This window comes from Doryrhamphus excisus, chromosome 1 (genome assembly GCF_030265055.1).
Source record: "Doryrhamphus excisus isolate RoL2022-K1 chromosome 1, RoL_Dexc_1.0, whole genome shotgun sequence".
In the NCBI taxonomy this organism is placed as follows: domain Eukaryota; kingdom Metazoa; phylum Chordata; class Actinopteri; order Syngnathiformes; family Syngnathidae; genus Doryrhamphus; species Doryrhamphus excisus.
The window spans coordinates 31,186,818-31,204,600 of record NC_080466.1 but is presented as its reverse complement, the minus strand read 5'-3'; the positions used below and the strand labels follow the sequence as shown (position 1 = coordinate 31,204,600).

General features: G+C 41.4%; 2 protein-coding genes across 2 annotated transcripts in view; both read left to right on the top strand.

The window, feature by feature from the left end:
• The first annotated feature begins 278 nt into the window (after window positions 1–278).
• rpf2 (ribosome production factor 2 homolog) lies at window positions 279–5,534 on the top strand. Its single transcript, XM_058073580.1, has 10 exons — window positions 279–422; window positions 594–726; window positions 1,219–1,256; window positions 2,165–2,204; window positions 2,286–2,367; window positions 2,548–2,624; window positions 3,095–3,194; window positions 3,286–3,388; window positions 4,234–4,378; window positions 5,060–5,534. Exons 1-10 carry the CDS (start codon window positions 406–408, stop codon window positions 5,243–5,245), a joined length of 921 nt encoding a protein of 306 aa, XP_057929563.1. The 5' UTR covers window positions 279–405; the 3' UTR covers window positions 5,246–5,534.
• A 1,690-nt stretch (window positions 5,535–7,224) lies between these two features.
• The window catches only part of slc16a10 (solute carrier family 16 member 10), a 28,332-nt gene continuing 17,773 nt past the window's right edge, over window positions 7,225–17,783 (top strand). The window contains exon 1 of the mRNA XM_058072318.1: window positions 7,225–7,683. Coding sequence (XP_057928301.1) covers window positions 7,374–7,683 — 310 coding nt within the window. The 5' untranslated portion in view covers window positions 7,225–7,373. The remainder of the gene's footprint in view (window positions 7,684–17,783) is intronic.

The window sequence follows — 17,783 nt, the reverse complement described above, 5'->3', positions numbered from 1 at the left end:
CAATTTTTAGGTTAGTCGATTTTAGTAACAAAGTAATAGAAAACATCCACGCGACCCCAAAACACATAATGCGCATGCGCACTTTAGCAGCCATCTTGGAAATGTATATCGGTGAAAAAAAATGTTTCAACACAGGTAAAGTTTATCAATAACACGTTCATTGTACACAAATGAATTTCTGTGCCACCCAATTTCTAACAACCAGAAAAAAATAAGAAGGTTTTAATAAGTTTGGTAAGCGCAAGAAGTCGTAGGCAATGACGTCACTTCCGCTTTCAGCGATTGTCCCAGTGGAGTCGCCGTAGAACTTCCGCTGTAGCATTTAATTTCCGCACACAATCACGTGGAAGTACAGCACCGTTAATCTTTTTTTAAAATCAGCAACACGAATAGAGACACAAAAAAATGACCGACGGTATAATGTAAGTTATTTTTCCTTACCCCTTAAAGTGACATGAATGAAGTGATGAAATGTTTATGGAACATGGATCGGGATGCTAATGTCCAACACAAGCTACTTTTTAATGTCTACGTGTTTATATATGTTTGTGTATGTCTCAGGCTTTTATGTGTTTCTGTGGTTCTGTCCTCAGAAAACCAAAGCTAAAACGCACCAAGCGCTTCCTGGAGAGTCGAGCACCCAAACTATCTGAAAATGCAAAGACTACCATGATCATGAAAGGGGGGAACGCCAACCAAGCTGTCAGCCAGGCACTGAAGGACATAGTAAGTCACGTGGTGATATGCTGTAGACCCGAGGTCTGTACTAAGAACCAATTTAATTCATCCAGGATCTCTTCTTTGATAAACACAAGTATGATGAACAGGCTGCACGGTGTTCGAGTGGTTAGCGCGCAGACCTCACAGCTAGGAGACAAGGGTTCAATTCCACCCTGCATGTTCTCCTCGTGCATGTGTGGGTGTTCTCCGGGTACTCCGGTTTCCTCCAACATTCCAAAAACATGCTAGGTTAATTGGCCACTACAAATTGTCCATAGGTATGAATGTGAGTGTGAATGGTTGTTTGTCTATATGTGCCCTGTGATTGTCTGGCCACCAATCCAGGGTGTACCCCGCCTCTCGCCCGAAGACAGCTGGGATAGGCTCCAGCACCCCTGCGACCCTTGTGAGGAAAAGCGGCAGAAAATGAATGTTCCAGTGGTTTTTATTGCAGAGACATCTGTGCATTTTAATGTATACATTCATTTTCTCTTCCAGTATTCCTTAAAAAAACCCAATGCTGTGCTGTACAAGAAGTAAGTACCTTTTTATTATGTCAACATTGCTAGAATGCAAACATTACCATAAGAGCAGTTTTAGCCATTTTCATTGGTAGACAAAAAAAACTTGGCAATATCATGCTAGCATGCTAACATTAGCATAGTAACATTTTATAAATTTTCAGTTAGACACCTATATAAGAAATTAGCACTATAAAGGAAAAAGCCCAAAGAAACAAACAAGCGCTATGTGGTAGCATGCTAGTGTTAACATGTTAGCATTGTTAGCATTCTAACATAAGCGTAATAGCATTTTCTGTAATTTTCATAGCTAGACACTTATATACTATATATATATATATATCGCAATTATGCTATGTGTTTGCACGTTAATATTATCATGTTAGCATAGTAACATTTTTATCAATTTTCACAGTTAAACACCTATATAAGCAATTAGCACTTTAAAGGAAAAAGCCCAAAGAAACAAACGCTATGTGGTAGCATGCTAGTGTTAACATGTTAGCATTATTAGCATGCTAACATAAGCATAGTAGCATTTTCTGCAATTTTCATGGCTAGACACTTATATACTATACTATATATATATATATATATATATATATATATATATATATATATATATATATATATATATATATATATATATATATATATAAACACTTAACGCAATTATGCTAGGTGTTTGCATGTTAATATTATCAAGTTAGCACTGCTAGCATGCTGACATTAGCGATCTAATATGTACTTAATATATAGTATTTTGTAGGACTAATTTACGGTGTTCATAACAATATGGGGGAACTACGGCGCTTGGGGATGGTCTGTGCTCTGCAGGTGCCAAGCCCTGGTCTCATCCACACAGTTTTTTTTTTATTATCTTCATTTATCAGCAGTGGATAAAATAAGACCTTGCATTTCAGGAAGAACATTATCCGTCCATTTGAGGACTCCACATCTCTGGTTAGTGAACACCGACATTGTCAACCTCTCGTTACATACACTATTTGTCCTCTTTTTCACATGACTTGTCTGTTTTTGCAGGAATTTTTCTCCAAAAAAAGCGACTGCTCACTCTTTCTTTTTGGTTCCCACAACAAGAAACGACCAAATAACCTCATTTTTGGTACGGATTCCACTCACACTTTCTTCATGTTTACCTTTTTGTTGCTAAACAGTCAGCCAGGGGCGTGGACGTAAACGGGTTCCACTGTAGTATCATCATGAAAGTACTTCTTTAAGTACACATGTTTACCTAATATGAGTAATAAGGACCAAGAGGCTAAATTGTCTTCTTTATTTCCAGGTCGTCTATTTGACTTCCACGTGCTGGATATGATCGAACTCGGAATTGAGAAGTTTGTCTCTCTCAGTGAGATTAAGGTATCGTTTACGTTTCTTCTGCCGTGCCTGTAAAGGCATATACAGTCACCTTGGTCCCTGCTCCAGGCTGCTCAGTACAAAAAAAATCCAGTTATGATAATAAAAATAAAACTGCAAGTGGCTTGGAACAGGCCGTTGCCCCCCGTCCTCTCGCTAGTCGGGATTCGGGATGCAGGGCTTGATGCAAGCATCTGGAGTTTGAAAGAAGTTCCTTAGTGAGTCATGAAAATCCCAAGGAAGAGTACGTTCAAGTACAATTTGTGGACTTCCTGCTCAGACGTGGGTATCGAGGACTTCTTTGTTCGTCCTGTCATGCAAGGCATGAGCGCCACATTTCATGGAAATGGTTAAAATTATATTCAATATTTGTCTTCCTGATATTGTTTAAGACAAGAGAGTCCACTCGCTGCATCAGTTAAGCTTTAATTCCTGTGTTGCAAGCATTCATGTTTTTTTTCTTTCACTTGCAGACGACTACATGTCCCGAGGGAACCAAACCCATGCTGGTGTTTGCCGGCGAGGCTTTCGAAATGGATAATGAGCACAAACGCCTCAAGAGTCTGCTCACTGGTACGCACCCGTGACACACACAAGTAGATTCAAGTGGGGGAAAAAACGGTGCATATCCAGTTTACGAGGAACATCTGCCTTCCCTTTACAGACTTCTTCAGAGGTCCGTCCGTGTCGGCGGTGCGCCTGGCAGGTTTAGAACATGTTCTGCACTTCACTGCCCTGGATGGGAAAATATTCATGCGTAGCTACAGGTGATGCAGCACATTTCGGGGCAATTCTTGACCCCAGCCCGGGGGTGTTCAAAGTCACCAGCCAGCCAATTGGCTCGTTCACGATTTTCACAAAATTTCACATTTTCCAAACACAAATTCCCTTTGATTATCAAAATGCGTATTACTTCTCCATTTCTCAAAACATTTAGAGCAGGGGTCTCAAACTCGCGGCCCGTAGGCCAAATGCGGCCCACAACACGCTAGTTTGAGGCCCCCACCTTGATACCAAAGTTTAATGTTGAAATGACAGCTTAAAGCTGTGTGCACACCGGACACAATTAACATGATTTTGCCCCGCCCATACTGTTACCCTACCCTGTTACCCCGCCCTGTTTTGCTTTGGATTAGCAATGAAGCTAAAGGCTTATGACTTGTGTGTGTATATAACTTATGATTTGTATTACCCTGATTTTGCACTTTATCGACTCTTGTGTGCTTTGTACTTTTGATACTATAATACCTGAAATGTCACCTTGTGGGACTTATAAAGACAAATCTTCGTATCTTAATTCCGCATTTTCATCAAAACAATCAAGCCAACACTTTCCCACTTTTGGCATCATTTCACGTTTTCCGTATTCTGCATTTTAGCTCAGCTTGAGCATTCACGCGTAATTTATGTATAGCCTAATCCTTGGGGACCAGTGAAAATTGAACTGCGGGCCGCACTTTGGACACCCCTGCAAAGGCTTCTTCATAAAGAGTCGGTGATGAACCGTCGTACTGTTTTGTGTAAATTGACAATGTTAAACCTTAAACCTTAGTGTCAGGATGTCATTGTTGCATCCAACCAATGATATTGATTCCAGAAATGCCTTTTTCAGATGTTTGTTGAAGAAGTCGGGGTGCAGGACGCCACGTATTGAGCTGGAAGAGATGGGGCCGTCGTTTGATTTTGTTTTAAGAAGAACACATCTGGCATCGGATGACTTGTACAAGCTGGCTCACAAACAGCCCAAGTCTCTCAAGGTAAATATTAGGGCTGGGTTAAACCATTATTTTTCTAATTGATTCATCTGGAAAATAGTTTTTCGATGCATCCATTATTATTATTATTATTATTATTATATTAACGATACATTTTGAAATCGGATTTGATTATCGATTATCTCCCCATAATTTGACCTATATAGCAATTAATGCTAATTTATCTCATGAATAAAACACAAATTTCTTCTTTCTAATATATATGTATGTATATGTAGATGTGTGTATGTGTAAATATATATATAAATATGTGTATGTGTGTATATATATGTATGTATGTATATGTGTAAATATATGTATGTATATATATGTATATATAAATATGTGTGTGTGTATATGTATGTATGTATGTGTATATATATATGTATGTATGTATGTATGTATGTATGTATGTGTATATATATATATATATATATATGTATGTATGTATGTATATATGTGTGTATGTTCTCCTCGTGCGTACGTGGGTTCTGTCTGAGTACTCCGGTTTCCTCCCACCTGTCCAAAAACGTGCATCCTTGATTGATTGGCGCCTCCTAAATTGAATGGTTGTTTGTCTATATGTGTTCTGCGATTGGCTTGCAAACAGCCCAAGGTCAGCTGGGATAGGCTCTGGCATACCCCTGCCATACCCCTAATGCCTTTTTCTCTGCGTCTTGACAGCCCAAGAAGAAGAAGAACATTTCCCACGACGTATTCGGCACCAAATTTGGCCGAGTGCACATGCAGAAGCAGGATCTGTCCAAGCTTCAGACACGCAAGATGAAGGGTCTGAAAAGGAAAGGAGGAGTAGTGGTTGCCGGGGAACAGGAGGCACAAACGTCCAAAGTGGCAAAAATCGAGAGCTGAGATCCGAGATGATACAGCAGATTCATGTATTTTACGTCCGCAATCCCGGTCAGTGTCTTTACCGTCTTACCGCACACCACCACCTCTTTTGTGTGGTGCAACTAATATGTCAATATGCACATTTGAAAGCCTGTTTTTTAAAGAAGGATCCTTTATTACGATAAGGAGACGCATGAAATCAACCTGATGATCTTTTCAATGAATCCCATTTGTGGGACAAATGTCACAAATGTGCTGTTGAAACAATTAAACACACCTTCTCTACCCAACTATTGCCAATACATTTATTGTTCTTACCTAAACATAATTCACGTTTCACTCATTCTGGTTCAATTACTGGACATGCTTTATCAACGTCACTAAGAAACTAACATGTTCTAGCTATGGGCCGCATGGAGGCATTTTCTAGGGGGCGCCACAAGCAAGAGCAGGAAATAATATACATATTTGTGCTGCTGAGCTTTTATTGACATTTTTTAAAACATTTTTTACTTGAAATTCTATACACTACACCCCATTCATTCATTTTCTACCGCTTATCCTCACGAGGGTCGTGGGGGGTAACACCACATTTCAGAAAAAGAACATCACAACGGTAAAATATGGTGGAGGTAGTGTGATGGTCTGGGACTGTTTTGCAGCTTCAGGACCTGGGGGACTTGCTGTGATAAATGGAACCATGAATTCTGCTGTCTACCAAAAAATCCCGAAGGAGAATATCCAACCATCTGATGGTGACCTCAAGCTGAAACCATCTTGGGTTCTGCAGCAGGACAATGATCCACAGCAAATCAATCTCCTCCATCCAACCCTGTCTTCTGCATCTGTCTCTCTCACACCAACTACCCTCATGTCCTCCTTCACTACATCCATAAACCTCCTCTTTGGTCAGCATCCGTCTACCAATATATTCACTATCTCTCCTCTGGACATAAAATCAGAGAGGCCAGACTGAGATTACCTCTAACATGTAATGTACCTCTGATGTACTCGTTCCTGATCCTATCCATCCTGGTCGCTCCCAATGTGAACCGTTGTTCTGAACTGTTGACCCCATGTAGTTAAAATGATCCACCTTCTGTATCTCTTCTCTGTGTAACCTCAAAAACACGGCCCTCAGGCCAAATGTGGCCCGCAGGACACTAGTTTGAGGCCCCCGCCTTGATATGAAAGTTTGTTAGTGCGGCCCGCGCAAGTTTGATATGGATGCTGTACGGTATCATGTACCCAGAAAAAATTATTACGTTTGATTAATGTTCATGTTAAAGGTTAAATAACTTAATAGTTATCCTCCCTATCCGTGTGGAAGTGGTAAGTTTTTGGCTATTTAAGTTTGAAGGAAATAACTTGAAGGCGACCGTTTAGGTCGCTGATGCATGTTCAAATGAAATAATACCATGACCATTACCATAAATAAGTGACAGTGCTTAACTTATCACAGTCAATTTGGAACCAATTAACTAAAATAAACGAAGAGTTGTTTGAGACAGCCATGATAGCTCTTCAAACTACTACCCTGCGTGATATAACAAATGCATGTACAGTATTTGTACAGTTTTTTTTTTAATACTTTTGGCTATTTTTTGCGGTGACTGTGCAGGCGTTCTTACCACCAGTAAAAATGACTAACAGTATGTCATTAATGTATCAGGGCTATTTATTTTACACATTCCAAAAGTGTCTGTTTTTCCTGGAATTCCACATTTTCCAACTAAGTTGAATCATGATGACATAATACTGATCCTAAAAATATCCACATCCCAAATATTCTCACTTTTCCCGTCATTCCATAGTTGGGCTTCAGATCTTCAGGGTTCACAGACAGAAGATTCCTTCTCCAGTAGCTGAACTGTTTTGTACTGCAGTAATTTGACGACACTGCGGGTCTCTCTGACGTCATTGACCAAAACGTCATCGGCGAATCAGCAGCCAGTTGTGAGGACGCCCCGCCCCCCCGCGATGTCTATTTATGATTTTGCTAAAGCAGCTTCTTGACACTTGGAATAGATGCTAAACATCACGACACGCACGGATACTCTTCTTCTTCTTCTTCTCAGCCGAAACCCACGTTTCAACACGTAGCACCTTGACATTACCTTCCTTCCAACTTTTCATTCAGAACTCGACCATGACAGAAGGGACTAAAATGGTAGAAAGCGACACGGCGGACAAGGATGCGGTCCCCGCCGGGGCTCCGGTGGAAGAGAAGAAGGAGAACGGGGACACCAAGGTGACAGTGCCGGAGCAAAGCGCGGCTCCCGGGGCGGAGGAGCCCACCTTTGTGCACCCGGAGGGCGGATGGGGCTGGCTGGTCATGCTGTCCGCCATGTGGTGTAATGGTTCGGTGTTCGGGATCCAGAACGCCTTCGGTATTCTCTTCCTCTCTCTGCTGCGGGAGTTTGGTTCCGAGGACGACGATGACCTCCGCTTCAGGACAGGTGAGCCGCCCCGCTGGGGCACACGATTCATATTCAATTGACACAACTTTGAATTCGATATCTGAAGAACCTTTGTGGAAGCAGCATTACATGAAAGTAAGGCTATGCTTTATAGTGACTTTTTTTTAAAGTGACAGCAAGCGTCATTCGGGGACTGGCGGTGAAAAAAATGTTTTATTTCACCTTTTTACGTTAATTGTGAAACGATTAGCACAGTTAGCTAACTGCGACTAGTGACAAATGTGTTGTAGTGTATCGTTACACCAGTGGGGCGATACTGGCATTTTTGCTGTCGATTCGATACCTGGTCAATGCAGGGAGAATGTTGCTGATACCGATGCTTTCCACGTGAAACATAGTAATGGTAATGGTTTTATTTATTTTAATATATATATTTGAACATGCATCATATTACAATTGAATGCATCCCATAATCAGTTCCCAGTTCCACATGTCCAAAAGGAGTAGGAAGAAGCAAAGCTTATTAAATCCTACCCCTCCATCTGGTACTTTTACAATCAGTAACTGTTACATTTGTTCACTTCCTGCTTTCCTAATATAGTTTAAGTTTTCATTCATTCATTTTGTACCGCTTATCCTCACGAGGGTCGCGGGGGGTGCTGGAGCCTATCCCAGCTGTCTTGGGGCGAGAGGCGGGGTACACCTTGGACTGGTGGCCAGCCAATCACAGGGCACATATAGACAAACAACCATTCACACTCACATTCATACCTATGGACAATTTGGAGTGGCTAATTAACCTAGCATGTTTTTGGAATGTGGGAGGAAACGGGAGTACCCGGAGAAAACCCACGCATGCACGGGGAGAACATGCAAACTCCACACAGAGATGGCCGAGTGTCGCCAATACTGGCCCTGGCGGTATCGGAAATTCTTTCCAGAAAAGGACAGCCAGGAAACAGTTACATTTTTTCTGGTACTCGAAAACAATGTTTGTTTCTCATGTTGAGTTTTTAACTTTTGATTTATGTTTGTTTCCCGAGTAATCCCAATCAACAACATGTCACCGCCTACCAACCGGCGGAGTCGAGCACAAACAGGGAAATAAGCCCCATATGTAAAACTAGGTTTGACAGTGAAGATAGAACCACGGATAGAACAAGACTGGTCATGTACAAGTTGGTGTTTGTGATTCTTTCTGCCACTTAAGTACAGCATAGGCAAATGGTGACAGCACAAGGATGGCTTCCTGCAGGGGGAAACTGCTGTCTTTAGATAAAGTGTAAACACAGGTGAGGTCATGACCCAAGAACATGCCGGGAAGTTCTTATTTCAAAACAGTCTGTATGGCGGTGATTCTCCAACCAACAACCAGTGTTGCATAAAAAGGTAGTACTTTGTTAAAAGGTTGTTCCTTGCTCTGTGTGCATCATATCAACAAATACGTAAATCTGAAGGATTACTTTGTGAACTAAGACTGTTTCGTCTTGAAGATTTCATTTATATTGGTGTTCCATTTAATAAACGCACGGCCCCGGCTGTGACAATCTGGCACTGTGAACGTTCCTTACATTAAAGCCTTTAAAGCCATTAAAACACAATGTGGTGAAAATATACTCATGAAGCCCGAGTCGCGCGCACACAATCACTTAGTGTGCTAAACTAAACTAAACAAAAATAAAAGAAAAAATAATAATAAAAAATATAAAGTGGTCCAGTGGTTAGCGCGCAGACCTCACAGCTAGGAGACCAGGGTTCAATTCCACCCTCGGCCATCTCTTTGTGGAGTTTGCATGTTCTCCCCGTGCATGCGTGCGTTTTCTCCGGGTACTCCGGTTTCCTCCCACATTCCAAAAACATGCTAGGTTAATTAGCGACTCCAAATTGTCCATAGGTATGAATGTGAGTGTGAATGGTTGTTTGTCTATATGTGCCCTGTGATTGGCTGGCCACCAGTCCAGGGTGTACCCCGCCTCTGGGATAGGCTCCAGCACCCCCGCAACCCTTGTGAGGAAAAAGCAGTAGAAAATGAATGAATGAATGAACTAAAAGACACAGGACCATACGACTCACTCCGAGTTAAAAGCCAGAGAATAAAAGTGGGTTTTAAGACAAGACTTAAAGCTTTCGATGTTGGGGGGGCCTTTTTTACTTGGGAGCTTGGGGCCAACCACAGAAAAGGCTCGGTCTCCCTTGGTCTTAAGTCTCGTCTTGGGCACCACAAGTTGGAGCTGGCCCTCGGACCTCAGTGACCGCGCTGGAGAGTAAATTTGGATGAGGTCCGAGCTGTATTTGGGGGGCCGGCCCATTCAACGCCTTAAAAACAAACAATAAAATCTTAAAGCAAACAGTCAACCAATGCACTTTTAAAGGGTTAATAAACATGTTCTGTCCTGGTACTGTTATGTAGAACAGCAAACAGAAGTAGCTTTCTGCCATCGGCAGTTCCTTCCTCACATGGCTTGTGTTGTCAAAATTGGGAATCCTAACCAGCCAATGGCGATGTCTAACACTGGGGTGGAGTGGCTCAGGCCATACACCGTCCTGCCCTGTCAAGGTCAGTGGCCTTCATGTGCGTGTAGCGAACTCTGTTCCCTCCGTGTGGGAATGCGTGCGCTGCTGCTGTCCACACAAGCTGCCATCGGCCTGTCTATATATGTCAGCAAAGACCTTTGGATGGCACCGAGGCTTTCACACCACAGCGCTCGCCGTTCATGTTTGACTCATGTTTGACATTCACGATTCACATTTAGTCACCTGATTTGTTTTCCGAGTATTACTTTCGCTTGGTCGGAATAAAAACATGAAGCGAGGCGAGCTGCGTGACGCCGATGTTTTGGGCCTGGAAAACTGACACACTGACTGGACGGAGATGGGGAAAATATTGTTTCAGTATCACCGTCACGGCAATGCGGTGTGTGTGCGGCAGCCAGGATGTTTTTGAAGATGACCTGCAAGATCAACAAAGTGAGCTGCACATGCAGTACGTGGACTTCAGTATGACCCGATGGGGTTAACGTATAGTATTATCAGTACTGCATACGCGCTGTTTGCCTTCACCTCACCTGCACTGTGATTATAATATATTAAAAAATAAACCACAACACATTCTATTCACGCTTGAATCCATTAGGACTCCAACTAATGTTAGTCGATTCATCTGAAGTTTGTTGTTTTGATTAATCAATACGCTTTTCGGTGGACCAAATTAATATGAAGCAAGAAGCGGGGTACACCTGGACTGGACAGCCAATCACAGGGCACATATAGACAAACAACCATTCACACTCACATTCATAACTTTGGACAATTTGGAGTGGCCAACTAACCTAGCATGTTTTTGGAATGTGGGAGTGTGTGTGTGTGTATATATATATATATATATATATATATATATATATATATATATTATTGATATATGATTATATGATAATCATATGATGATATGAATCATATGATATATCATATGATATATGATATATGATTATCTTTAACCTTAAAAACACCATCCAGGCCGAAGGCATCAAGAGCTGGAGTCAGACTCTCCAAAAACACCCCTTTGTCAACTTCCTGCAGACATATATCCTGCAGATATATATATATATATATATATATATATATATATATATTATATATATATATATATATACTGGGAAAACTATTAAAGGGACCAATGACAGAGCCTTGAGGTACTCCTATCCTTAGTGTTTTTAATAAATGTGGGGTTTTTTTGCAAAACCTGATGCGGCCCAGTCTCACCCCGCTTATCCTCACGAGGGTCGCTGGGGTGCTGGAGCCCAAAAAGTGCAGTTATCCTTTAAGGTCTCCGTAATGCCGACCTTGTAAATACACAGAAAAACCCTGTTGGACTTTGGTTTATTTCCCCTAATTGCTTTTGCTGAGTGTAATAGTATCACAGGTGATAAAACCCATACAGTACAAGTGTGATAAAACTCATAAAGTACAAGTGTTGTAAAAAAAGAAAGTTCAACCAAAGAAAGGATGTAAGTTACAAGAGTCTGTTTTCAGAATTAAGAGTTGTGTATGTCCTTAATGCAACTTCAACATGCCCCAAAATCATAAATGCTATCTTCCGAAAATGATAAAGCTGCGTAACGGTGGGACTCTTAACAGCTGCTCAGCTTAGGGTTGTGATAAAACAGCTTGACGTGGATCCGGTGAAGTTAATGACTGACAAAGTGCTTGAACTCGAGCCCACGTGAGCTGGGGGTTTTCTGTGAAAGTTGTTGAGAGACAAAGCGCAGAGACGGCAAACACATCGAAATCGACCGCCACTTGAGCGGCTACAAGAGAGCTGATTGTTTGGCCTCCTGCACATGACACATATCATTAGGACACAACCTGAGGCCATGGAGGTTGTACCAGCAAGCCGCCTTCTTAAGCCACTTGGAACTTCATTCCATCTGTTCTGGACACACAAAGGATTCATTTAATTAGCATTAATATTTACATTTTATGGAGAATAATTGTAGTTTACAACCTGGGTGTTATTCATTCATTCATTCATTTTCTACTGCTTATCCTCATGACGGTCGTGGGGGTGCTGGAGCCTATCCCAGCTGTCTTTCTTTGGGCGAGAAGCGGGGTACACCCTGAACTGGTGGCCAGCCAATCACAGGGCACATATAGACAAACAACCATTCACACTCACATTCATACCTATGGACAATTTGGAGTGGCTAATTAACCTAGCATGTTTTTGGAATGTGGGAGGAAACCGGAGTACCCGGAGAAAACCCACACATGCACGGGGAGAACATGCAAACTCCACACAGATGTCAGAGGGTGGAATTGAACCCTGGTCTCCTAGCTGTGAGGTCTGCGCGCTAACCACTCGACCATATATATATATATATATATATATATATATATATATATATATATATATATATATATATATATATATATATATATATATATATATATATATATATATATATATATATATATATATATATATATATATATATATATATATATATATATGGTTGAGCAAATTTATGGACCTAATTTGCACATTGAGATAATTAAACAGTGCCAAGTGATCCTTAACTTCCTGGCTGCAGAAGGCCGACTCAGCACGCAGCACGTGGACTGCATCTGGGCCGCCGCTCAGCTGAAACACTGTAGTCGCTTCATCCTCCTCCTCATAGGTCCCTTTAATAGTTTTACCAGTATATATATATATATATATATATATATATATATATACTGGTAAAACTATTAAAGGGACCTATGACAGAGCCTTGAGGTACTCCTATCCTGAGTAAATTGATTGTGATTGTTCTGCGGGTTTACTGGGTGGACTCGGCCTGATCAGAGAGTATAAGTTGTCAGTAGGTGGCAACCAGTTTGGGGGGTGAACTATGTCTCTCTCGCCAATCTAAGCTGTAGTATATATATATACTCCACCTCCCACGTCTAAGCAGTAGAAGTCAAAGTTCAAATTTCTCCACTCCAAGTAATCAATCAATCAACCATAACTCCACGAAAGTAAGTGATACGCACATAAAAATGTCTATTTTTGGCATCTGGCTTGCTCCTCATAATATATAATGTGAATTTAATTTTTTGTCGATTAATCGAGTAATTGGCAAAAAACACATTTGGTTAAAGAGCAATAATAAATTTAAAAAAAAATAAAACATGTCACTCAGTAATGAACTTTGTTTTAGATAATCAAGTGTTTGATAGATTGCCGTTGTGCATAGTGTAACTAGTGGTTATTTTTACCATTATTAATGACTGCAGGCAGAACAAACAGTTCTTCAGGGAGTCTAACTGGTGTCAATGAAGGAGGCAAACAAAGATTACATTTAAATAAATGACAAAACAACTACAGCTCTTACTTAAGTTCTTAGGTTTACTTAAGTGTTTTTGTTTTTTTAAAGGAAACAAAATGAGACTTTCTTTAGGTGCAAAACCAAAAAACTGACCTGTAAAGGCCAGAAAACGTACATCAATATGCCATATTGTCACAAAGTTTACCGGTAAACACATTTTGAATACTTACGTATTATCATTATAGGATTCATTCATATTTCTGTTTGTTGATTCAATAGCATTTCAACCAGATTACTAGTTAGCATTGCCTATCTGTAATTTAATTCAAATAAAAAGCTTTTCCTCACGAGGGTCGCGGGGGGTGCTGGAGCCTATCCCAGCTGTCTTCGGGTGAGAGGCGGGGTACACCCTGGACTGGTGGCCAGCCAATCACAGGGCACATATAGACAAACAACCATTCACACTCACATTCATACCTATGGACAATTTGGAGTGGCCAATTAACCTAGCCAGGGCTCTACGTTAAAAACAAAAATTACTTGCCCATGGGGAATCCTTAAGGTGAGAACTACTTGCCCGAACTTGCCCCATGTAAAATGAAAAGTGCCATAATGATATCATATATCAATATATGCTGATAATTCATCAGATAATAGTACTGATGCATTGTATTTGGAGGATGTATGTTAAATACATCTCCACAATTTTCAGACATGCTACCTTACACATCGTAGTCGTAGTAAGCAGTGATATTTATAAGTTGTGCACCACAATTAAACATTGAATAGACACATTTGTGTACTAGTAAAGTGTTTTTAATCCAGAAAAAAATGCTCAATGGTCAAACAATAATTTGTGAAGCAAAGGTGAGAAAAATACACAGAGAAATTGAACCGCTAGGTTTTGCAGCTTGTGCAAAATCAGCACTTGGTATTGGATCTAATGGGTGGTGTTTCATTGTGACCGCTTCAAATTGTCACAGCAATGTGATTCACTCACCTGTGCCATCATTTGATTTGCTGCCGCTAATAAAATACTTGTTTAGGAGGCACTGGTTCATCACTTTTTGCTGTTTTCCTTCAGAAGTTGTTGAAGAATTAGACGATGTTGGCAGGGACGCCATGATAGATGTTTTCCTAGTAAAACGATCGCTGATTGGTTGATCGCGAACAAGAACGGGTGTGGGTAAAACGCGGATTGTGGATTACGGACCGCGGTCTAAATAAACGATTCTGATTGGTCCATTTCAAGATTTGCAAGGATTGGTTTGCAAATTACCACCGGAATTACGCAGTCCGTGTTTTACCAACACCCAACAAGAACCGCTTAAAAAAAACTCTTGCCAGTACGGCATGCTAAAGTGCACTTGCCCGACGGGAATATTAATGATTGGATTTACTTGCCCGAATTTTGTTTGAACTTGCCCCGGGCCATCGGTACATCGTTATTGTCGAGCCCTGCTAGCATGTTTTTGGAATGTGGGAGGAAACCGGAGTACCCGGAGAAAACTCACACATGCACGGGGAAAACATGCAAACTCCACACAGAGATGGGTGGAATTGAACCCTGGTCTCCTAGCTGTGAGGTCTGCTCGCTAGCCACTCATCCGCCGTGCAGCCCCACTGTGATCCATTGTACTGTAAATATATTCTTATTGCATTAACCATCCATCCATTTTCTATGCCGCTTATTCTCATTAGGGCTTTGTAGAGTATTTATTGAGTAAAGAAATGCCGTTTTGCTGGCGTCTTTTTACTTATTTCATAAGGGGGGCTCAGTACAGTAACCTCCCAATCACTTCTGAGTACACCCACACCACCCACTTCCTGTGCCTCTAACGCAGCCCACAGCATCCCTATTTAATATTTCACATATGGATCTTTGGTCGCCAGAACCAGTACCAAGCGTGCAACTTTTATGCACATAAATGACATTGTGCTGTACACTTCCTCCAATTCCATGCTGTGTCATCAGTCGCAGGTTTTCACTTCCTGCTTTGGGAGGCCAAAAAACACAGAGAGGGGGGAGATACATTGGAACTTGTCTAGTAAGCATATGGAAATTGCTGTTCTAGCGTGGCCCCCGCTATTGCCTCCAGTAGAGCAGCAGTAGAACTTAAAAAAAGAAAAGAAGCAGGCTACTATAAATGGCTTCCAGCTGCTGGAGACATTCAGTGCAGGAAAGCTTGCCATTCGATTCGGTCCACTAACGGCCAGATGTGTGTCTGCAGCACCGGGAGGCCCCTGGTCGGGTTAGGACGGAGCTTGGGGTTTGGGGTGCAATTTGCTGTAAGGAAATACCTGCTGGTCAGACCACAATGAATCGTAAAGGTCTCACCGTGTTGAAGGTTAGAAGTTTGAACGGAGAGGAAACCATGAGAAAAAAACATCTCATGAACTTCTTTGGCTTCTCTTTAATATTTTCATGTTGTTCTCGTAATATTACAGCATTTTTTTTTCCATTGCTTCTCGTAATTACAGGGCTGGACAATAACGATGTACCGATGGCCCGGGGCAAGTTAAAACAAAATAGTAAAAGTAAATCCAATCAGTGATATTCCCGTTGGGAAGTGCACTTTGGCATGCCATACTGTGAAGTTTTTTTTAAAAGCGGTTCTTGTTGGGTGTTGGTAAAACACGGACTGCGTAATTCTGGTGGTAATTTGCAAACAGAATCTTTTATTTAGACCGCGGTCCGCAGTCCACGGTCCGCGTTTTACCCACACCCGTTCTTGTTCGCGATCAACCAATCAGCGATGGTTTGACTAGGAAAACATCTATCATGGCGTCCCTGCCAACATGGTCTAATTCTTCAACAACTTTCCAAAATACGCCACTGACAAATTAACAACCAGCGGCGGACCACAACTGACCTGAAAAGACAACCCTGGTTTGGGATATAGTACATGAAACAAAGGGCTTGCTTTAGGATGCATCATTTCACCTTAACGTCAGTCTTAGACGACTTTCTAAAGAAGAGGAAGGAAGAAGGTAGGGAGGGAGGAAATCCCAAATACAAGAAGTACAACTGCCCCAAAAAATACGTGCAAGTGGAAACATTTACAGCGCAGGATGTTAATAACGTTGCAAGCTTTGTCGTTTTTCTAGCTGGACTGCAAAGAAGACTTGAGGCTAAATGCCAGGATATTACAGTATCATCGAACAGCAGAACGTGTAAGCTCCATAAGCCGAGGAGCAATAACTGTTTTCTATTTGCACCCATTTGTTCAACTATCTCTTCCAAAATGTAAACCCGCGCCAGGTCTTCATGACTCCACGTTCTGGATGCAGAACATCTGGTTCTGTTTGTGCTCTGTCGGCGGGATGATTTATTAACACCTTTCCCTCTTCGCTGTGTCTATACTCCAATCTGAGTCAGGCAGACGTTTTGCAGGCTTTTCACGTAGAAATTGGTTGGAATTTTAAGAAGCGCCTGTCTTCATATCTCCCATGTTGCTAATGGATTTGATCCCGAGCAGACGGATTCCGAGAATGTGCCGCAACAGACACGGGTTGTTTATTTAACCAAGTAGGGAGACGTTCTTTCGCACCTCAGCGATACAAACCAATGACTTGTTTCCATTAGCTTTAGTTAATCGATAGCTCGCTAAATACACTCCGCTGACCACTTTGTGTGACTGTCTTACAAAAATGAAGCTAAGTCATTAGGAAGGAGTCGGTTTTCTACTTGGGCAACATTAGCCGCGTTTACATAAGGAATTTATCTCTTTCCGAATGACTTTTCCGAAAACAATGGTATCCATAGAAAGGAATATTCCAATCTCTTGTCTACATGCGCCGCTATAATCAAACAGAATAGTCAATGGGGCATGCCCAGTAAAACGTAAACATCAACATCACGTGATATTCTTTGAACTTGTTGGAATAACTCCATATTGCCAGTTTTTCCTTCACCCAGTCTTGAAATTTAGTTTGGATCAAAAACAAACTTTTCGCGGCAGTCCATTGCCGATTGCTCGCCTCCATTTTTAAAACCAAAGAACATCTGGAGCTGCGTGTTACGTCATATCTGAGCATGCGCTGAAAGAACTCACCCGGGATAAATTGAAACAGGAAAAGGTCAAATTCAATCTTGCTAATATTTTATATGTTTTATATAGATATGTATTTTCTTTTGAAAGAAAAACTGATTGAGATGAAGTATAGAAGGGTTTAGATTCTGTTCCACAGATGGCGCTAATGCACACGAAAGCTGCTTGCCAACCGCCAATAAACAACAGAAGAAGAAAAACACCACGAAGAAGAACGCAGTCTGACAACTTTCCGTTTGAGCGGGTAAAAGATACCTCAATCGGATTGGGGAAAGGAATATTC

Coding starts and splice junctions, on each gene's coding strand:
- rpf2 (XM_058073580.1), top strand. Junction 727..1,218: donor GCCAGGCACTGAAGGACATA/GTAAGTCACGTG, acceptor TTTCTCTTCCAG/TATTCCTTAAAAAAACCCAA. Junction 3,389..4,233: donor ATATTCATGCGTAGCTACAG/GTGATGCAGCAC, acceptor TGCCTTTTTCAG/ATGTTTGTTGAAGAAGTCGG.